Source organism: Bos mutus, chromosome 12 (assembly GCF_027580195.1).
Source record: "Bos mutus isolate GX-2022 chromosome 12, NWIPB_WYAK_1.1, whole genome shotgun sequence".
Lineage (NCBI taxonomy): Eukaryota > Metazoa > Chordata > Mammalia > Artiodactyla > Bovidae > Bos > Bos mutus.
In genome coordinates this window covers 68,875,005-68,898,364 of record NC_091628.1, presented here as the reverse complement: position 1 = coordinate 68,898,364, position 23,360 = coordinate 68,875,005, and the positions used below count along the sequence as shown (strand labels likewise).

Sequence of the window (23,360 nt, the reverse complement as noted above, 5' to 3'; positions counted from 1 at the left end):
AAGCTGTGCTGCATTTCCAAGTCAAAATTCCCTCTTGATGCACTTGTGAAGCTTAAGCAATTTGTTGTCGAGATGACTTTAACCTGGCTCGGGCTCAGCTATCTTTAGTGCGTGATGTTCCGTATGAACCACACGACCTGCCTAATCTAGTTGCTGTTGCCATTTGTAATAGAAGGAAAAGCCCATTAAAGGAAACATCAAGGGTATCCTTGAAGGTGAAGAGAAAACAGCAAATCGTAACATGTTCCCCAAGGCTTGTGCGTGAACTGAAAAAAGGGAATATCTTACATATTAATAGGAACTTAAAGGAGGCCTGCCGAGATGAAACACAGGACTGTGTGAATCTGAATATCAGATTGACAACGAATCCTTAGTGTGAGTGTGTTCCACTTGGTGTCCGCTTTTCTTAGGTGCCAAAGCTGGCAACTCTGCCTTTGAGCCCTGCTACTCAAAATGCGATCCCTGGACCAGAAACCCTTGCTTCCCTGGGAAACATATTAAAAATGTAGAATTCAGTTCCATCACAGACTTATTGAATCAGAATCTGCATTTTTTAACAAAACCCCCCAGATTTTAGCCTGTCCATTTGAGAGGTGCTGCTTTAGAGGTTACCAGATATTCTCACGGACTTTATTGCATTGGTCTTTAGAATTGTCCCAACAGGGTGGCAAGGGAAGGAGAAGCAGATGAGGACCTTTCCCGACCACCTGGTCCTGTTGTCAGAATGGAGGTTTCCATGCTGACAGGGTCACGGGTGTGCCCGCAATTTCCTCCCATCAGAGGGCACACTCTCTTCCTTCTACCTGACCTTCTGTTTCCAGACCTGCTGGGCTACTGAAGCACACTGAGACCTGCCAGAGATGGATGAAGGTGAGAGCAGGAATGAAGATGGGCCCATGTTCTAGGGGAGACACTGCTCATACATCCTTGACCATCACCTCAACGCAGCCGCTCTTACCCTGCAGTTGCCATAGCAGCCACATCTGTGTGTATCCTGTTCTGTGTCAAAGTCATCACTAATTTCAACAGGTGATATTCATTTTGTAATAGCTATTATAAAACAATACATACTGGGGGAAAACAATGCATACTTGGGGACACAGAGCGACATATCTATTGTAGGAGTCATTTTGATTTTGGAAATGTTAACATACGAAATAGACATGCTTCTGAATCAAGGAAGTACAGTAGAGAGCTTAGAGCAGCATTCAGAAAGCAATCAGGAGAAAAATGGGTTATGGCAGACAAGTCTGAGCAAGTACTTAGGATAAAAGGGCTGCAGAGACTGTGGTTAAAGGAATTGGAAGGATGAAATATTGTACAAAGAGGAAGAAATATCTAGGTTACTGGCAGCCTCATCTCACAGGCCTTAGTTTTAAAACTCCGGACAATTTCTATCAATGCTAGTTAACATTGCTGTTCCACACTTAATAGATTTTTTTTTGAAATAAAAGTTCTGTTTCTTTTGTTTCACAGGGTGACAAGAATAACCTTTCTTTCTTTTTTTTTTTTTTTTTACAAGCATTTCTAAACATTTCAGAAGGCTTTTCATTTGAAAGTCCATACTTCAAAAATAGGGAAAAAATACCTTGTCTGCATTACAAATAGATTTTTCAACTTACAAAATAGTTCAGTGGAATTTTTTTTTTAGTGACAACTTCTGTCCTGTGTTCCTAGATCAATTAATATTTGGATGAGAAGAAAGCTTTAATTAAATTTAACCCAACAAGTCTGTATTGGTTATCTACTTACAAGGTTATTAAATATAAAGTTATAATATTAAGAGTTCATTATAATGGAAGAAGTAAAAAGAAGAGAACTAAGAAAACCCTGTGAAATTATAACTTTTCAATGGAAGTATAATTTGAGTCACAAATATTTGCCAGTGTTATCTTTTTATTAATACATTGGGTTGAAGTCTGGAATATTCCTGCAAATGATTTTATTGTATTAAATTTGATGATTTCCCTCACCTGCATAAAATCCTCTAATGGCTTCTCATGGACTCAGGATAAAATTCAAATCTGGTCCCTGAGTACTGAGCAGGTGTGTCTCCTGGCTATGTGGTCCTTTCCCAACCCCCAGGCCAACGGGACGGTACTTAAAGTTCCAAAGTCCACTGTCCTGCCTCCAGTAGCTCTGCTTTTTCATGTGACACCCCACTGCCATCACATAGTACTTAATTGACAGAGCCTTGCACAGCGCCTGGGCTGAGGGTGTGCTTAACAAGATTGCTGATGGACTGAACGAACGAAAGAGCAAAGAATCTACTTCATTTGTTCTCCTAGTTCAGGGATGGCAGTATATATCTGTCAGTTGTTTAGAGTCAGGGTATTGAAATGAAATGGCTTCTCAGGTGGCTCAGTGGTAAAGAATTTGCCTGCAATGCAAATTGTGAGATTAAATGTGAGTTTGATCCCTAGGTCGGGAAGATACCCTGGAGAAGAAAATGGCAGCCTGCTCCAGTATTCTTGCCTGGGAAATTCCATGGACAGAGAAGCTTGGCAGTCTACGGTCGAGGGGGTTGCAAAGAGTTGGACAGGACTTAGCGACTAAACAGCAACAACAAACTGCAGTGAAAAGAATACTCTCTGGGGTTTGGGAGATGTCAGCTTTCACCTTAGTTCATCGGCTACCCTTAGACTAATGGTTTACCCTGTCTAGATTCCTGACTGCATAATGAGGAACTTGGCTGAACCATCCCAGGCTCTTCTCGCTCTGACATCATGGTCTTTATCTTCCCCATTCATTTTCTTGATGGAATGCAGTCCCCTCCCCAGTCCTTGCAGCAGACCTTTCTCTATACTTCTTCTGTAAGAATTTACAGGGACTTCCCTGGTGGTCCAGTGGTTAAGAATTCACTTTCCAATGCAGGGGATGCTGGTTTGATCCCCAGTCAGGAAACTAAGATCCCACATGCTGAGGGGCAGCTAAGCCCCCTTGCTGCGACCACTGAGCCTGCGTGCCCTAGAGCCCCCGAGCCACAACTAGAAAAGCCCACGTACTGCAATGAAGACCCAGCGCAGCCAAAATAAAAATAATAATAATAAAAAAATTTGCACATGTGCTAATATACAGTAACCTGTGTAACTCTCCATGGGAATGCAGTTCAAAACACAGCCGCCATTTTAGCCGAGGCTAAAAGGTAAACACAGATGGGCAATGGAGCAGCTTGAAAAATCAACTTTATTCATTAGACCATCTGGTCATCCTTTACAGTGTCTTTCTGTACAGTCATTAGGAAAAGACACATTAGAAGCTGTTAATTCACAGCCGAATTTGCTGGCCCAAGGTCCCTTTCACAGAAGACCGGAAACTGCTAAGTTACTAAGCATTTTTGAGGGGCAGCACTGTTGATACTGTGAAAAGCCTTTGGTACCCTCATAATTTAAGACTGTCACATGGATATTTGGGGGGTAACTTGAAATGACTGCAGTTCTTTCAACAGCTGTCTTGTTTTCCTCTTGCTAATCTCTCTCCAGGGTGGCTAATAATGCCATTACCAATAGAAGCTAAAAATGCAACTCAGCAGTGTAAGAAATTATACCCAGTGAGCACCTCACTTGCACCCGTGCCTCCTGCAGCTCTGTCTGAACTTAATATCCATGAATCTTCTTGTTCTGTTTTCATCACAGCTGTTTCATATGCTCAAAAATGCCCAATAAGGCCCCAGAACAGACCCCTTCTTTTAGCTCTTCCACCTGCCTGTTGATCCCCAAAGATTCCTTGAATCCAATTTACCAGCTGCTTTGCTCACCTGCGCCCCTGCTGAGGAGGCTTTGGGTGGACTCCTCTCCCGGTGTCTGCCCTGCCTGCCAACTCCCAGCCAGTTCTCCCGTCCAACTTCTCCACCCTATGACAACTCAGGCCAACCCCATTTCTGGGCTGAATCAAGAAAGTCAGAAATTCCATACCAAGGGGCAGTAGCCTTGGGCAGCAGAGCAGAGGAGGAAAACAGAGCCATCTCTCAGCGGGAGATTCCAATGGGACTTTCTAAGGCACCAGACTTAGGACAATGCTTTCCTGGTTGTCTGTTATTTTCTTTTTCCCTTACCCTTCGAATCAGACTTCAGTATTTTCTTTTTCTCCCAGGGTGAAAAAAATTACAGTTGAATGTTCACTTCCTGTTTAACTTGTAATGGAAAAAACCCCAGTAAGCTGTGCAAATTTAACTATGGGTAAAAATAGCTCCGCTACCTTAAAGTCATTAAGAGAACATAAAAAGCTCTTTGTGATCTCAAGATATCTGTAACCTGGCATCTGTCACCATCCCTCCATCCTCGTCCACGGGGGCGGCGTGCAGAACAAGGATTCCACGCTTAATGGCACCTTGAGAGTTAGCGCTCCCAGGTGCCCATCAAACCTGTCACTGAACAGCTGTCGCTAAGTGACGACTTGTCGCTCCACCCTCCGCTGGTTTTTTCATAAACAGGTCTGCAGCGTTGTGCCAGGAGAGCCTTCCAGGACTGGATGTGCAGTATCCCTTCCACAAGAACAGCAAGCCACCCTCACCTGGCTTTGCTGTGTCCGTTCCAACATTCCTCTTCGTTGGACGTGCCCGCAGTCACGCTCTCATCCTTGCAGATGGTATAGGGCAATGTCGACCAGACCTTTTTAGAGAGCTTCAGTTTCTCTTTTATGTCTGTGACCTGATCAAGAAAGCAAGGAAAGAGAGTGAACATTCTCGCAGGGCATCGTCCGTTTCTACACCAGGACACGCGCAGGGGAAGGTTAGAGTCCATGATGGGAGGAGCACAGATTCCCCATCACCTTTAAGAGAGAACCCATTCTGTAGGACTTATTGCCCAGGGAAGCCTCACTTCCTCCTTCCTCCACTTCCCTCTAGCTTCTGGCAGAGGGTTCTCAGATAATTGACTCTTGGTTTTCCATTTTTTTCTGCCCTCCCATCCTTTGAATCAAAAACTTATGAGGCTATTGTATTGGTTTTGCCATATATAAGGAAAAAAAAAAAAAAAAAAACTTATGAGGCATCTCAACTGGCTTTGGGTCCCACTCCGGCTGGGAGAAATAGGTATTTCCCTATTGCAAACATCCTCAATCTGATCTTCAGGATTCATTTGCCTGGAGGTCAGATAAATACCTAAGGGATGAAAAAAGAGATACATTGTGTTCCCCAAAGGTCTACTCGTTTCTGCAAGAAATGAATATAGTCACTAATTCAGCTGCTGGTGACCCTTGCTCTTGACCAGTGGACAGGCCCACAGAGTACACTCTTGGACGATGAGGAGCACCCTAAACCCACTTTAAAATCTCTAGCAGCAGAGACAAGAGTCATTCCAAATACGAGTAGGCGTAAAATCCACAGTCCTGTGGCTGGATGGCTGGGAGGAGCTTGGTACCAGCAACTCTAGGGCTTTCAGGCTCAGCTCTGACTTTTCATCTGCCGAAAGGATAGGACAGGGATTCAGCAACATTTTGGCTCCACAGGAAGAATCAAGGTTCATGCAGTCACACCACGATGTTCTACTCTGTCTATAAGAACATGGGGAAAATCTATGGTTGGTGGAAACGCCGCTGTTATAGGTCGAATTATGTCCTGTGATATTCATATGCTCAAGTCCTAACCCTCAGAACCTCAAGAATATGACCTTATTTGGATCTGGAATCTTTACAGAGGTAAGGAAAGTTAAAATGAGGTCATTAGTTGGCGCTAATATAATAGCACCGGTGTCCTTATACAAAGCGGGGCTTTGACCATAGGGGTGTGCACAGAAGGAAGACAGTGTGAAGAGATGCAGGAAGAAAACATTCATCTACAGGCCAAGGAGAGAAACCTGGACAAAATCCTTTCCTCACAGCCCTCAGAAGCAACCAGTCCTGTTGACACTTCGATTTTCGACTTCTAGCCTCCAGAACTATGAGACCACACATTTCTGTGGTTTAAGCCACCCACACCTCATTGTGATAGCCTGGCAGACCTATACAGCATCCTAGAAGGGAGGACCACTCACACTTGTGATCAGTGGCCTTCGGAAACAAAGTATTCTGTGTTTACTGTGGATGCAGTACAGATCTGAGAAAACACTTCAACGATCCGTTGTCAGGTTTAAGAGGAAACACAAAAAAATAAAAGAGCATTTCATGTTGTCCCGAGTTATATTTCTTAGTAGTTCCAGAACTGTACAGTTTTTGGTCCTTGCTTATTTGTGATTCTGATGATGACAGAGATTTCAGCCCTGGGAAATGTCTGTTCACCAGTCAGGTACTGAAGATGACCAGAATGTTGAACCTAAGACCTTGATACATATCCTTGAATGGTGTGATGTTATTTTTGTTTCAGAGCATAAAAAAAATCTGCAAGTGATGAAATTCCAAACAGTGGCTTATACTCAGTAAATCTCAGGGTAGCTTAAAAACTACACTCTCTGATTTCCTCCACTGGTGCTGACTTTGGTCCACAGACTGCCCCCTTGGCCCTCCTTCCAGCCAGTCTGACTGCCTAAAAAGCATTAGCCACTTAGTTGTGTCTGACTCTTTGCTACAGACCCCGTGGACTATAGCCCGCCAGGCTGCTCTGTCCATGGAATTCTCCAGGCAAGAATACTGGAGTGGGTAGCCATGCCCTCTTCCAGAAGATCTTCGAAACCCAGGGATGAAACCTGGGTCTTCTAATTGCAGACAGATTTTTTTACTGTCTGAACCACCAGAGAAGCCCCTCTGACTGGCTAAAGGGACTGCAGTGATGCTAGTTCTTTTCTGCTCACCATTCTTAGCACAGATGTGTATGCATATTGTCACTGGTTTTTAAAATTTTTTTGTTTTAAATATGTGTAGCCATTTCCGTCCAGCCATAGGTGGATGGACACTCTGTGTTTAACAACTATTCAAAAAACTTCAAATCCCTGAAACCTCAACTAAGAAATGTTGAAAGTATGACAGAAAAGTCACCATTCTGCAGCCATCTCATAGTAATAACTGATCTCAGTGAGTATCATCAATAGCTTCTGTTGTGGGTTGAGTTGTGTCCACCCTAAAAGATGGATTCTGCTCACCAGTGCCCGTGAATGTGAACTTGACCTTATTTGGAAATAAAATCTTTGTAGATGATCAAGTTAAAATGGGGTCATTAGGGTGGGCCCTAATCCAAAATGACTTCGTTCTTATCAAAAAGGGAGATTTAGATACGGAGATACCCACAGGGAGGAAGCCCTGTGGAGAGGAAGGCAGAGATTGGGATAATGCTTCTATAAGACAAGGAACACCAGCGATGGCCAGTGAGCCACAGAAGACGGGGGACAGGCCTGGGACAGACTCTCCCTCTTGGAAAGGAACAGCCCTGCTGACACTGGGGTCTCAGACTTCCAGCCTCCAGACTGTGAAAAATTAAGTTTCTTTTATTGTAAGCCACCCAGTTGGTGATTATGCAGTCCTAGCCAACTAGCACAAGTGCAAAGAATACTGGGTACAAGCTTGATGGGGAACAGGATATTTACACAATCCCAGAGCATCCCCTGGACCTTCCCTAATGGCTCAGTGGTAAAGAATCTGCCTGCCAATGCAGGAGACATGGGTTCAATCCATGGGTCGGGAAGATCCCCTGGGGAAGGAAATGGCAACCCACTCCAGTATTCTTGCCTGGGAAAACCCCGGGACAGAGGAGCCTGGCAGGCTACAGCTCATGGCAGGGTCACAAAAGAATCAGACACAACTGAGTGACTGAACAACAACAAAGCATTTCCCACAGATTACTTATTATTACAAGAGGACAACTGGTCACCACTCTACAGGGCAGGAACCTGGCAGCCCCCAACTTAACCAAGTGATCAGTCATGGAACACCTTGGTGCTGGGTACCTCCAGGTGTGATGGGACAGTACCAAAACATCACTTACGCAGCAAAAATTCACAACCTCAATCCAATCATGAGGACACACTGGACAAACCCCAACTAAAGGATGTTTTACAAAACAGCTGGTCTGTATTCCTTAAAAAGGTCAGTCATAAAAGATACAGAAAAGCTGAAAAGTTTGTCTAGGTTAAGGAGACTAAGGGACATGGTGTCCAAATACAGTGGATGGCTCTGGATTGGATAATAGATTGGAAAAATAATTGCCAAAAAAGGATATGTTTAGTTGGAAAAATTTGCACACTGACTCTGTATTAGATAATAATATTGTATTAATGTTAAATTTCCTGAGTATGGACTCCTATTGTGATAACACAGGAGAATGTCAAGTTCTTAGGAGATACACATTGGAGTATATAGAACTAAAGAGATATGATTTCCACAACTTACCCTAGAATGGCTCAGGAATAATAAATATAAAACATATAGATGTATAGAGCAAGAGAGAGTGAGAAAGCAAATGTAAGAAATTTTTAATAATTGGTGAATCTAGAAGGAGATATACTTTCTTTTTCAAAAATTGCAATTTTTCAGTAAGTTTGAATTAAAAAAATAAAACATGTCAAAAAATAAAATCCTTCACATGTGATTTGTTCAGCAGAGTGCCATTCTGTTGTCCCTAACCTCTAACCTGGATTATTCCTTTAGGCCACTTATCCTCACTGTTCTCAAATGCAAACCCCAGAGGGAGAAACATGTATTACATATTCATCACTAGTTCAGAAAATGGCCACCAGCTTCAGGATGGAAATAGTGTAGGCTCTATTCCATGCCACAATAGATACACCAAGAATGAGCCTTCTCTTTTCTTCTTATTTCATACAGAAACCCCACCTTTAAGCTGTTGGAGTCTGAACCAATTATATACATTTTTCGACACAGGGAAAGAAGAAAATTGCATGACATCCCACAGGTATCTCCTTTTTCGATATTTGCCAAATCTAAGTGTATATTATGCTGCTTTTTCTTTTAATCAAACTCAAGCATTATATCTTTCATGGTTTATTTTCAACGCCATCCCCTCCCCTGACACCCATGAGACTTGGATGGAACTTTCTGAGTTCCAAGAGGGCCCCCATTCATGATTCTGAGTACTGATTGCTCTAATCCTTTATAAATGGCTAATTTTTATGATTCTAAGACCACATCCTTCTTGAAGGGAGGGACAGGGTTCTAATTTGTCTTTATTCTCAGTGCTTATAAGGGGTCGGGTGACCAACCATCCCATTTTGCCCAGGACTTAGGGGGGCTTCCCCGGTGGCTCAGACAGTAAAGTGTCTGCCTGCAATGCGAGAGACCTGGGTTTGATTCCTGGGTCGGGAAGATCCCCTGGAGAAGGAAATGGCAATCCATTCCAGCACTCTTGCCTGGAAAATCCCATGGATAGAGGAGCCTGATAGGCTACAGTCCATGGGGTCACAAAGAGTCAGACACGACTGAGTGACTTCACTTTCACTTTCACTTAGGGGGATCACTAATTTTTAGTGCAAAAACTGAAAAGTCCTGGGCAAACTGGGATGAGTTAGACACATAGGTTTCAGCATACAGTACATGTTCAATAAATGCTGGTTGAGAAAATCACTTATGCAGCAAAAATTCAGACTTTCAGCCTCCAGACTATGAAAAATTTTCTATTATTATAAGTCACCCAGTTGGTGATTATGCAGTCCTAGCAAACTAGCACAAGTGCAAAGACTTTACAGGGTCACAGACCTTATAGTTAACAGAAAATAGTTGAGGGTCACACCATGTGGGCTCTTATCTCAAAAGGGCCAGGAGGCCCTGAGGGTCCCCCCAGGACTTGTATTAATATCTGCCTTAGTGAGGAGTGTGGGTCTCTTCTGGCCATTCACACAGCACATTTTCTAATCAGGTCGTGTTCACTCTGGCATTTCAGAAGCCAGGCATTTTCATTGTGCAATCGAAGGTGATAACAGCAAAGAAGCAGTAAGAGATGCAAAAGCTGTTTTAACATTCTGCACGAAAACACCATCCAATTCACTTCCAGACTGGAGTGGTGAGGCAGACAGCTGAAAAAAATGGACACTATTAGCCACCGGAGAGGAATATGCCTTTGATTCTAAAGAATAGCTGGATGATTGCCCTCAGTTTTTTAGTATTAAGAAAATCTTTCAGTTCTCACATCATTTAGAAATATTTTTTCATTTTCCTGGTGGCTCAGACAGTAAAGAATCTGCCTGCAATGGGGGAAACCTGGGTTTGATCCCTGGGTCGGGAAGATTTCCTGGAAATGGGAATGGCAACCCATTCCAGTATTCTTGCCTGGAGAACTCAATGGACAGAGGAACCTGGCAGGCTTCAGCTCCCGGGGAGCGAAGTGTCACACATGACCGAGCGACTGACACTTTCAACACTTTTCTTTTTGAATAATAATGTAACTTTTCTGTAGCTCTAGATCTGAGTTTTTGTTGTGTGCTAAGCTTCATGTTAGCAAGTACTCTTGGTGGAAATGTATCACTAACAATAAGAGTGAGGTCTAATTCATTAACAACACAAACTTGATGGAAACAAAGACCTGGGATCAAATGAGAATTTCTAATTTCTTTGCCCTGCTTCCCAAATGAACTCTCTCTAATACTTGCAAATTATATTTTCCGCTTATCCAGTGTTACATTAGGAATACTATACTAAATATTAGAAATATCTGTGTACTAAATATTTTTCATCTATGCTATTGATAGATTGTGAAAGTTAAACAACAATTTCTGTTATGCCGTAGGAATCTGATCCAAACAGGCACTATTGGGATCCACTGGGAGAATGTGAGCCTTCTGATAGAACTTACCTGGACTTGATTCTGATTTCTGACTCAGTTTCAACAACTGGCTGCAGTAAAGGCAGACACTCCGTTTAAACCTGTGAAGGGTCCTGAATACTTAGCTATAGAAACACAGTGGTACCAATTTCATACCCACCCTACAGGACTGTACAATTACACAAAAGAGAGAGGCAGGCAACAAAGTGGAGGGGCTGCTGAAATCAAAGGAATCAGAAAAAACAAAGAACAGAAAGAAGGACTGTCCAAGCACTGTCGTCTGATAACTTCATTTAAGAGGTAATCTTGCCCCAGATATTTAACTTGAATCTTATTGGGCTTCTGACTTAACAGCTTCCAGTTTACAGGAAATATTAGGGACAGAAGTATAAATTAAGTAACACCATAAATAAATGATCAGACACATCCAGTGTGTGGGATGTTATATAAGACAGCTGGCTTTCACTTTTCAAAAGAAGAGGGAAAATAATAAAGGGAAATTTTCGTAAACGAAAAAAAAAAAACAAAAAAAACAAACCCTCTAAAAGCATAACAACCGAATGCTATGTGAAGACATTAACAGAATCTTGGATCTGGAGATGGGTACCAAGGGATAATAGAGCTTTGAGATAATTAAGGAATTTTGAATATGAAATAGTGGATGATATTATTGAATTTCTGTTACTATTCTCAAGTGTAATCCTGACATTGTGGTTGTGTAGGAGACTGTCCTTGCTTTTAGAAGATTCACAAGGAGGTATTCAGAGATAGGTGTTATTTTGTCTTAGACTTGAAAATAGCAAAAAAGTCAACCATGATTGAATCTACACAAAGAACATACGGATGTAAATTTTATTATTTTTCCAACCATTTTAGTGTCATTCGAAAAAGTTAACAACAGCAGAAAGTTAGGAAAAGAAATAAGACTTTACTGTCAGGACACAGGATGTTTAAGAGCCTTGCTATATTCAGCCTAGGGCAGTAATTGACTCAAAACAATTGGAGGCTAACTGGGAGCTTTCTTAGAGCTAAAGCATTTACATTCAATCTTCACAACTCTGTGCTGAAATATTACTCCCTGCTTGCAACTAGGAAAAGGGGGTTTAGAGAGGTGAAAAAATTGGCCACACATCTAGTCAGTGAAAGTGAAAGTGAAGTTCGCTCAGTCTTGTCTGACTCTTTGCGACTCCATGGACTATACAGTCTGTGGAATTCTCCAGGCTAGAATACTGGAGTAGGTAGCCTTTCCCTTCTCCAGGGGATCTTTCCAACCCAGGGATCAAAGCCAGGTCTCCTGCATTAGGTGAAGATTCTTTACCAGCTCAGCCACAAGGGAAGCCCATATAGTCAATGGTGGAGAGGAAATTCAAATTCCAACACAGACTTTAGAATTGTTCCTTTTAACGACTCAGCTTGATAAGGGTGTTGCCTACAGCCATGGTCTCCAGCTTGTGTTTGTTGGGGGTTGGTGATGGGGTGTTGTCTACATCCTTAGGGGTGGGCAAGATGATTCAGTGTGATTCAAGACAAAGACATTAGGACTTCTATTTCTATTTTTAAATATAAAAATATAAGGGGAGTTAAGCCTTTCTAGTATTTCATCTATCTACAGATTGACATGCCTTCAATGAGTTCATATAGCAGTGGCAGTTTCTCAATTATCCTGTAGAAAGAGTGAGATTTCTACATTGGGAAAAGGCTTGGAATGGATCTTCCTCTCTCCTCATTAGCTTGCTTCTAGGGTATTGAAATCTACCACAGTTCATATGTGCTGGTTAAATGCATCTATAGATTAGATGATGCAGTTTTCACTAACTCATTAAATGGACCAGTGACTTAAAATTACTTTTGCAAAGAAACTTTGGATTTCTTTCTTCTCAAACAGGGCAAGCACAAGGAAACAATAATAAAATGGCAGGCATGACATAGCCCTCACATCAGCAACTTTACAAAGTACAAATAATAAAGCTTCTGCATTTTCTCTCACTTTTCAAAAGTTTCTATTTTTTTGCATAAGTTTCACAAGGTACAGAATATACTAGTGTAGCAGTGTTATATATAATTTATGCGTAAGTAGTTATAAATATCCTGGGTATCTATGATTCTGAATTTTTGCTGATAGAGATGTGAGAGTCAAAAAAAAAAAAAAAAATTGGAGCTTGCTAGTCTGTAGCCCAGGGACTGACACAATATACTTTGAATCCCTGACTTAGCAAGCAAAAACATTCAGTGAAATCTGTTTAATGAGATAGGGAGAGAGATCCTACATAAGTCATCAGCGTGTCTGTGCTCAGTTGTATCAGATTCTTTGTGACCCCATGGACTGTAGCCCGCCAGGCTCCTCTCTCCATGGGATTTCCCAGGCAAGAATACTGGAGTGGGTTGCCACTTCCTACTCCAGGGGATCTTCCTAACCCATGGATTGAACCTGCGTCTCTTGTGTCTTCTGCTTTGGAAAGCGAATTCTTTACCCCTGGTGCCACTGGGACGCCCCCTCCATCAGCCTCCATGAGATAGGGAAATGTATTTATTATAATTTAGAAAAAGTTCCAGTACATTTAAACAAGAAAAATGGCTTTTGTTGCTAGCATTCATCCGTTAAACACTTCCTATATGCTTTCTGTTAAGTTAGGATTTCTGCTACCCACTGGGGATACAAACATAGCTGGTACAGTCACTATTCTTGAAGCGTACTAGCTTCCCTGGCTAGAGGCAGGTGAACAGACACAGAACAAGTAGGACAGTCACGGGTAAGCAAAGGGCTCTGGGGGCACTGACATCAATTTGTCTTGAAGTTTCCTGCCCAACCAAATAAAACTTTGTGGACATTTGCTTTCGGTGGCTGCTGAACTCGGCTATAGGGACGATTAGGAAGCTGGATAATTAGTCATTTCTATCCGGAGGGAAGAAAAGCATAAAATGCATTTGCTCCAATGATGGGCTGGTTGATCCATGCACAAGTCATCGTTTTTCATAACCATTCTGGTCTTTAGCTCCTCATTTTGCTGAGAAGCATCTGTGCTTTCCTGACTCCAGGAGACTTGGTAAACAGCACTGTGCATGTCCTGAGTGCTCAAGAAATTTCTGTTGAATGAGTAAATATATAGCAGGATTGCCAGTTATCTACCAAGGGAAGTAAGATTTCAAAAATGGTCCATTATCTGCCCTGGTGGCTCAGTGGTAAAGAATCTACCTGTCGATGCGGGAGATGTGGTTAGATCCCTGGGTCTGGAAGATTCTCTGGAAGAGGAAATGGCAACCCATTCCAGTGTTTTTGCATGGAAATCCCCATGGACAGAGGAGCCTAGAAGGCTACAGTCCATGGGGTTGCAAAGAGTCAGACAAGACTTAGTGATTAAACCACCAACTGCCAGCAACTGCCTGCTGGATTTTCATTTGGAGAGAAAGGAAGACATGGGTACATTCAGTCAAGCTTTCTGAAGAAAGTGCTTTCCCCTGACCTGATTACTCTCGAGGGACAGGGGAATCGGAAATGATCCCTCCAGTTCTCTAAGTGGGATTCTATCTAGTCTCCTGCCATCTTGAATATCATTCCAGGTGTAATTTACACAGGTAAGATGGAAAAGACTTAGATATCTCAGAGATAGTCTGGGCGTGGGGAAAAAAACATGCGAATTTAACTAAAACAATGCAAGGAGTCCCATCTTAAACAGTCTTTGCAATCCTTATCAAGACATACCATGCCCAGTATTTTCCCTTTGGTTTTCTAAGTGAGTGACCTGTTAAATGTTGATGGGGAGTACTTTTGAACTTTGTTATTACCTTTGGTTCTATGTGGATTCTTCAAGGGGGTGTATTTCCCTTCCAAGAGACTTTGCCCATGGCTGTCTATTTCCTGAGACCCATCTCTCCTGGACTTTTTCTATCCTCTGGATTTTGCGTATGAAGTGTGAGACATGAACTGTCAGACGACCCCCTGCTATCCCCTCTCAATCATGCCAGGACCAGAATTCACTTCGCTGGATACCTGTTGTGTGTACCTGGCCGGATGCCCTATCTGCTCATGACTTCAGAAAGACTGCCATGTGTCTATGTCATCTGTATGGGAACATAATATAACTGGATGTAAATAATATATACCATATATTTAGAAAAAAGATGGTTAATATTTAAAGGGCTATACACTAAATAATACATGTTGAGGGGGTAAAGAAAACAATTTGAATATTTTATAGGCTGAAGGTCATTTGTTAGCTTGGAAAACAATCTATTTAAAGAAACAAAGGGAACCTCATTTTTGCCTCTTGAACAAGACCACTTTGGCCAAGTTAAGGTAAATTCAGGATACATGATACCACTTTTGCAACCTGAGAGTTTAATAATCTGGCTTCAGAGATGGTAACCTCATCCATCTTTACTCTAGAGAAGAATGCTCTTTTCTTAGAGCACCAAGTCATTCAACTCACATTGTCAACCTGCATTGGAATTCAGGCCGTGCTCCACCTCAAGTGCTCATGAGTGCACATGCTCACGACTGCAGTAAGTCCCCTACCTTAAAAGTTGTGAACTTTCAAAGATGTGAACACACATCGGGTTCTAACAAGGAACCAGAACCTGTGCCATCAACGTCAGGTGTGAGTGAAATCGCCTGCCCTCCATCTCCTATCGGTGAAGATGCTTCAGCTCTACCATCTCCCGTCCCCCTACCCTTCTCCAGTCAGTAACTTTTCTTACCTGTTCATTCGATGCCAACCCCTGTATGCCAGCTGTTGTACTGTACTACTGTACTTTTCAAGGTACAGTATTGGAAGATTAAAACTGTTTTTTCTTTTTGTTTGTTTGCTCTTTTAATGTATTAGGTAACTCTAGTGGTAAAGAGAAGGCAATGGCACCCCTACAGAACTCTTGCCTGGAAAATCCCATGGATGGAGGAGCCTGGAAGGCTGCAATCCATGGGGTCTTGAAGAGTTGGACACGATTGAGCGACTTCACTTTCACTTTTCACTTTCATGCATTGGAGAAGGAAATGGCAACCCACCCCAGTATTCTTGCCTGGAGAATCCCAGGGACAGGGGAGCCTGGTGGGCTGCCGTCTATGGGGTCGCACAGAATCGGACACGACTGAAGCGACTTAGCAGCAGCAGCAGCAGTGGTAAAGAACCCGGCTGCCAATGCAGGAGACATAAGAGATGCGGGTTTGATCCCGAGGTTGGAAAGATCCCCTGGAGGAGGGCATGGCATCCCACTCCAGTATTGTTGCCTGGAGAATCCCATGGACAGAGGAGCCTGGCTGATTACAGTCCATGGGGTCACAAAGAGTTGTACACGACTGAGGTGACTTGGCACGTATGCACCTGTGAAAAGTATTATAAACCTATTATAGTACAGTACTATACAGCCAGTTGTGTTAGTTGGGTACGTGTGTGTGCGCGCTAAGTCGCTTTAGTCATGTCCAACTTTGCGACCCTGTGGACTGTAGCCCGCCAGGCTCTTCTGTCCATGGGATTCTCCAGGCAAGAACACTGGAGCGGGTTGCTGTGCCCTCCTCAGGTAGGACCTAAGCTAACTTCATTGGACCTACAAACAAATGGACGTATGAACTCGCTCTTGGAACAGAACTTGTTCACATGCAGGGGACTCACTGTTCTCACTTGACAACACATCCAGACAGCCTGGAATAGAGTATTGAAAGCTGCAATGTCTCAGAAGGAATGCTAATTTTTAAAATGTGGTCAAATATCCATGAATACAATCTTCCTAACATTCTTGAGAAAGTGAGCGTTACTGATGCCATTTAGGTCAATTCAGAGGCCAAAGACACACGGCAGGCTTAATCTACTTGCTTGATTTATGTCAAAGCTTGAACTCTAGTCCAGTTTTCTGATATGGCTCTTAGTATCCTATTCACTAGCACATCAGTTTTCCATTTATTCTGATTCTGTGAAACTCTTTGGTGTTATTTTTCAGATCTCAGATAGTCCTTGTCTATGGTGTAGTGTGGGCTTCCCTGGAGGCTCAGAGGTAAAAATCTGCCTGCCAATGTAGGAGATGCAGGTTCAATCCCTGGGTCGGGAAGATCCCCTGGAGAAGAAAATGACAACCCACTCCAGTATTTTGCCTGGGAAATCCTATGGACAGAGGAGCCTGACGGGCAATAGTCCATGGGGTCATAAAGAGTTAGTGACTACACAATGACAACTTAAGGTAGTGTTTCAGTAGGCTCTGGAATGCTTGGAAAAATCACTTGTTACATGTGTTCTTTCTGGAAGCTTCTAAATTGGTCTTCGTCCAGTTCAGTTCAGTTCAGTCACTCAGTCGTGTCCGACTCTTTGCGACCCCATGAATCGCAGCACGCCAGGCCTCCCTGTCCATCACCAACTCCCGGAGTTCACTCAAACTCACGTCCGTTGAGTCGGTAATGCCATCCAGCCATCTCATCCTCTGTCGTCCCCTTCTCCTCCTGCCCCCAATCCCTTCCAGAATCAGAGTCTTTTCCAATGAGTCCACTCTTCACATGAGGTGGCCAAAGTACTGGAGTTTCAGCTTTAGCATCATTCCGTTCCTGTTAGATGTAGTTTATCAGTGAACCCAAAGCAGACTTTGGCCATACAACACTGTCACCCAGCTCTCTGCTGAGGACTTGAGTCACAAGACAATCTAAAACCAGTCTTGTGTTCTGGGCTTTCTCAGACACCCCCAGGGAATTCCACAACATATTCCCAGCCATTACCACGTGACATATCCTCGATCCTGTGGAATAGTACTTTTCCCATTACTTGCCAAGGAGACAAACACACTTGCGTTCTGTAGGAAAAACTAAGATGGATGAAAACACTGGTAGGAAGTGAGAGATTCACTGAAGGTTTGAAAGGACACTGCTTAGTTTTGTGGAGTTTCTCAGAGGATTGAGAATTGGATGAAAAATTTAAAGATCCGGCACCATCCCCTCAGGCTTCAGGTTTGGAGTTTCTCGGCTACAGGATGACACCGTGTTAAGGGCATGACCTTGAAAAGACAGATGGGGTTCTCTTCTGGCAAAACACTGGTCCTCAAAGTGGAATAAAGATGGGAAAAATTTTTTTCTTTTGCTGTTCAGGTCAGATCTTTGCAGCAGATCTTAAGAAAACAAAAGCAGAGTTTCAAATGTTCACACCTTGTGACTAATATCCTGATGGTATCTCATTCCTTTATGGCACCTCTTACACATCCTCAAGGGATGGCACAGTTTGACATCAAAATGATACTGAATTCAAGAGTGAAAAGCAAAAGGCAGGAAGATGTTTGGTCGGCAGAAATACATGTGAAATCAAAGTGTTACTTTGCACAGTGGGTACCTAAATTGTGGCGCTATTTACTTCTCAAGACTGAAAAGAGAAATAACTTCAAGAAGTGGTTTTGATCACTGAATCACCGAAAATAGAGGCTCAGCATGCCCCAACTTTTCTAGAACCATCTTGACAGCTACTCATCTAGACTCCATTTAAACGTTTCCAATGACAGATATCAGTGCTAAGAGGAAGAGGACTCGGGATTTGACACCTGACCCAGCGCAAGTCACTGCTCCTCTCGGAGCAGTTTCTTCGTGCACAAGGCTTGACCACTAAGCATAAGGGTGTTCTTGCTTCTCCTCCTGTGACTGGCACCTAGTGGGAGCCCCAACTTTCCCTCTTGCTTTGCTCTGTTTCTTTGCAATCACAGTTAGCTTCAATTGCCAAGAGTGCACTCTGTTCTGAAAAGAACAGAATTTTACTGGTGAAAACCAGTAAAAATCACCAGTAAAATCACCCAGTAAAATCTCCTTTGGATTCATTTCTGACTTTAAATCTGTCCAACCCCTGCTCTTTCACTCTCTGCTCCCAGCTTTTGAGACCAGCTCTGTCTTCCTTGGTTGCTACCTTTGGTCTTTATCACTTCTTGGGCATTATTTTGGCCATGCAGGTAGACTTAAGAGATGTGCGTTTGATTCCTGGGTCCGGAAGATGCCCTAGAGGAGGGGATGGCAAACCACTCCAGCATTCTTGCCTGGAGAATGCCATGGACAGAGGAGCCTGGGGGTTACAGCGTATAGGGTTCCAGAGTTGGATGCGACTGAAGCGACTTAGCACCCGTGGTGCAGACATCCCCAGGGAACTTTCTGAAATCTGGATCAGAGGTCCCCAGTCCCTGGGCCACGGATTAGTTCCAGTCTCTGGTCTGTTAGGAACCGGGCAGTACAGCAGCAGGTGAGCGACTGAAACTTCATCTATATTTACAGCTGCTCCCCACTGCCTGAATTCCACCTCCTGTCAGATCAGCGGCTCCCACTGATTCTGCATCATGGTGAGTTGTATAATTATTTCATTATATATCACGATGTAATAATAGTAGAAATAAAGTGCACAATAAATGTAATGCACTTGAATCATCCCAAAACCATCCCCCACCCCTGGGTCCATGGAAAGATTGTCTTCCACGAAATCGGTCCCTGATGCCAAAAAGGTTGGGGACCACTGACCTAGAGCACGAACTGTGACCAGTGCCGATTCTAAGTTAGGTTATTTGACATGCGGTCTTCATGTTGCTGGACACTCTCAGAGGCAGGCTCAAAAGAAGAGAAAGAATTCAGAATTTCTAGCAGTTACAAAAGGCTCATGGAAGCAGTCTGGATATTTAAAGACTGACTTCTTCCAATATCATTTATCCAATCACTTTTGGAAGTTCTTTGCAGCTTGAAAAGCAGATTGCCCTCTCTTACCCTCAGTTTCCTGATATAGCTAAGGTCATGGCAGTGCTGGGAACAATTCCTTTGTACAGGACCAACCTGGAAATTAGCACTAATACAGGAGTGCTAGAGAAACCTGATGTATTTAATAGCTCAATTTTGCCAACATTAAAAAAAGCTCGATGTTCTGAACATCCAGTCTTGCTGAAAAATTCTGATTCTTTGCCAACTATTACTTCAAAAGTGCCATCTCTCCATGAGAAGGGTCTTTGACAATACTCAGAGAATCCACATAGAGTCTCTAACTCATCCTGTGATTGAGATACAGCAGTGATTCTGTTCAGCTCATAACCACCTGATGTGACTTTTAAGACGTTGCATTCTTGTGTTCAGGGAATGAAATCCAGGATCTTATGAGTATGTCTGCTAATTTAAAAAGGGAGAGGAGGCATGGCAAAGCATTACACTTCAAGTTGAGGCATTCCTGACTATTTTAGGATCCATCATTTAATTCTAAAGGTTTAGGGCTGTATTCTTTCACAGCAAAGTTGAGAAATAGATGTGAATTTTGGTCTTTTGTTCTCAAGTCACTATAGATATTTGGAACTTACCAAGGAATAAGGAACCGCGTTTTGCTCTTGCAAGATTGGTGCAATTGAGCAGGGCCTTCTTAAGTAAGATATTACAAACATGATTTCACCCAACAGCGAGACTACCCACAAGGAGGCATACACATTGGAAAAATAATTTAGGTACAGCACAGAAAAATATTTAGCAAGTGGTGGGTGGAAATCAGATTTATCTAAATTCTAAAACCATTTAGGGTAGAGATGGGTTGCCTTAAGTCTCTTATGGAGTAGGCAATAAAAAGCATACAAATCCCTGTTGGGCATGTGTGATTTGATTTACACTCAGCTATGTAGATTTGTACTGTGTGGTGCACAATAAATGCTATTTTTGCATCTTTGGCATTCTATTTATAATAGAACACCATGTTCTGCCTTTTCCTTCATGGATTTATTTTGGAACCAGTTCCAGTTTAATTGCCAGTGATTTCAGCCTAAGGGAATTTGAGGAACAGCAGAATTAGATGGTAACAGATGCACCCAAGTATTTCAATCACAGGACCCAAGTATGTCTGTGATCTCTAACTCCAGCATGTTGTCTACACCTTGGGAAGAGAAGACATGATTTAGTGGATAATTCCTTCTTCAGGTCTCAACTTCAACATTCTTTCTCTAGGGCTGGTTCCTCCCTTGATCCCCAGGGTCACTTAGGACCTCCTTCATAAGTGTGCACAAAGAGGTCTCTGATCTTCCTGTCATGACAATTTCCCCATTCACTGGCATTGTGGGTCTTCCCCGTCTCCAGACTGCAGGTGACATGGGGCAGGGCCTCTGTCCTTTATGTTCAACACATCCTAGGAGATGGGTGTCCTGTCTGGCACAATGCTGAGCATTCAATAGATAGATAGCCAATGGATAAATAAATGAAAGAATGAATGAAGTAGAGTAGGCAGAGGGAAAACCTCAATTCTGAGTCTCCAGGTTATATTGTCAATGAAATTTGAATTCTAGATGCCCTTAATTGCAAAATAAATTGTTGCCCTAGAGAGGGGCATCTTTTACAAACCTCCCTACCTGATGGAGAAATGGATGTGTAGGGTCTACTTATGAGTAGTTGGTTCAATTAAACACACCCACACACACACTTGTTTAGTGTCTATAATGTACTGGGCACAGAGTCACATACACGATATCAGATGGTCCTGCCATCAAGGAACTTACTAGCTAGTGAGAGAAACAGACTGACGCATGAATAAGCATAATAAATGACTCGCAGTTTTCAGATTGTAGGGTATGATAAGTCAAGTCAACATTTTACTATCGAGAAGGAGGCAACGTTGAGGGAGGCTTCAAGGAAGAGGTGGCAGTTGAACTGAGCCTTAAAGGAGGAGTAGCATTCTGCAGGTAGAAAGGCTGGGAAGATCTCTTTTTGGCAGAGGGACCCTGAGAGGCCACAGTTCATTGATGTGAAGCCTCTTCAATATGTGAGAGAAGCAGAAGTGCCCAGAGCGTGGAGACGTGTTTACTTTAACTGTGACTTCGGCAAAGTTGCCTCATTTTCCTACAAGTTGGTTTCAGAACGGGGAAATGACTGCCTTTCCCCATCACTCCCCACTCCTACACTGCCAACTATCTTCTTAAAGACTTAATAACACTTGGTAAGTTAATACATCGTGAGGGCGCTTGGAGCTGGAGGTTCTTAATGAGTAGGAACATCACCATGGAGACAGATGGTACAGGGGGACGAAAGTGCACTCTTTCTGGGAAATCAAGTTCTTACTCCTGGGAGGTAAATTACCTTTTCCTGGGAGCCATCTGGTTACCTTAAAGATCCAATTTACCCCATGGGGGCACCAAGGAGGGGTGCCATTTGCTCCCCTTATGATTAGACTCCAGTGACATCATTGTACTTGACTTTCACCTTTACATCCTAACCATCCGGTAACCTAAACAGATTCTCCTGGTCTCCTTCAAGAGATGTCAGAGATTCCCTTTTTCAGCTCCAGTGGGAGAGGAACAATCTTGTAAAAATGGCAGAACGATCATTCTAGGCGAGGAAACAATGAGCGTCTAAAGCATCAGCATCCAACAGATGTACAATGTGAACCACAAATGCAACTTAAAATTTTCTAGGAGCCACAGAGGGCTTCCCTGGTGGCTCAGATGTTAAAGAATCAGCCTGCATTGCAGGAGACCAGGGTTTGGTCCCCCTGGGTCGGGAAGATCCCCTGGAGAAGAGAACAGCTACCCACTCCAGTATTCTTGCCTGAAGAATTCCATGGACAGAGGACTCTTTTCAGGAGCCATATAAAAAAAGTAAAGCGAAGTTAATTATAGGAATATACTCTGTTTATGCCAACCTATTCAAAATACTGTTTCAACATATAATGAGTGTGAAAAATTTTAATGAGATAGTTTACATTCCTTTTTGTGCTAAGTCATAAACATCTGGTGTGTGTTTTATACCCATAGCCCATCTTGATTCAGTCTACAGACATCTCCAGTGCTCGATGGCCATACGTAGCTGGCTGCCATATTGATGTAGGTCTAAGGTTCTTCCTTGGCACATGGAGAGTTGGGGGCCAGTGGTGTGGGAGGAGCTGAGTTGTTTAAATGAATTGAAGACAGGCTGTTAGCTTAAAGCTAGAGGACACTCAGCATGTCTTTCTGAATTCTTTCAGTAGGTGGTACAGCAAGTGCCCTACATACGAATAAGTTCTGCTCAGAGAGTACATTTCTAAGTCCAACACAATCAGCCTGCGTACCCAACTAACACCATGGGCTATATAGTATTGTACTGTAATAGGTTTATAATACTTTTCACACAAATAGTACATACAAACAAACACAAAAAATAAAGAAAACCTTTCCGTTCTTACAGTATAGTACCTTGAAAAATACAGTGTGTGTGTGTGCTAAGTCACTTCGGTCATGTCCGACTCTTTGTGACCCTATGGACTGTAACCTGCCAGGCTTCTCTGTCCATGGGATTTCCCAGGCAAGAATACTGCAGTGGTCTGCCATGCCCTCCTCCAGAGGGTCTTCTTGACCCAGGGATCAAACCTGCATCTCTTATGTCTCCTGAACTGGCAGGCAGATTCTTTACCACTAGTGCCACATGGGAAGCCCCCCCAAACGACAATACAACAGTACAATAGCTGGTGCTTTTTAGCAGTACCAGCTACATCACTGCTGCTTATATGCTTGCTCCTGGATGTCATGGGCTTGAAATGATACTGTAGTATTGTACTCTACAGAGTACTGCAAAGTACTCAAAAGTACAGTCACTGAGGCTGCACTCACGTGACGATGTGCACCAGACCCATGAACTGACATATGGATTGGACACATGAACCCGCGTTCACATCTTCAAAAGTTCTGCAACAGGAGGGATCGTATCTAGGGGACTTACTGTATTTCCAATCAACCAAACTCATTTTCATCCCTTTTCTTTGGTGCCATTCTCTGGCCCGCCACTGCTTCCTGCCTA

General features: G+C 43.0%; 1 protein-coding gene across 1 annotated transcript in view; it reads right to left on the bottom strand.

The window, feature by feature from the left end:
* The window catches only part of GPC6 (glypican 6), a 1,236,352-nt gene that overhangs the window by 19,771 nt on the left and 1,193,221 nt on the right, over positions 1-23,360 (bottom strand). The window contains exon 7 of the mRNA XM_005909238.3: positions 4,513-4,649. Within this exon, the coding sequence (XP_005909300.1) occupies positions 4,513-4,649 (137 nt within the window). The remainder of the gene's footprint in view (positions 1-4,512; positions 4,650-23,360) is intronic.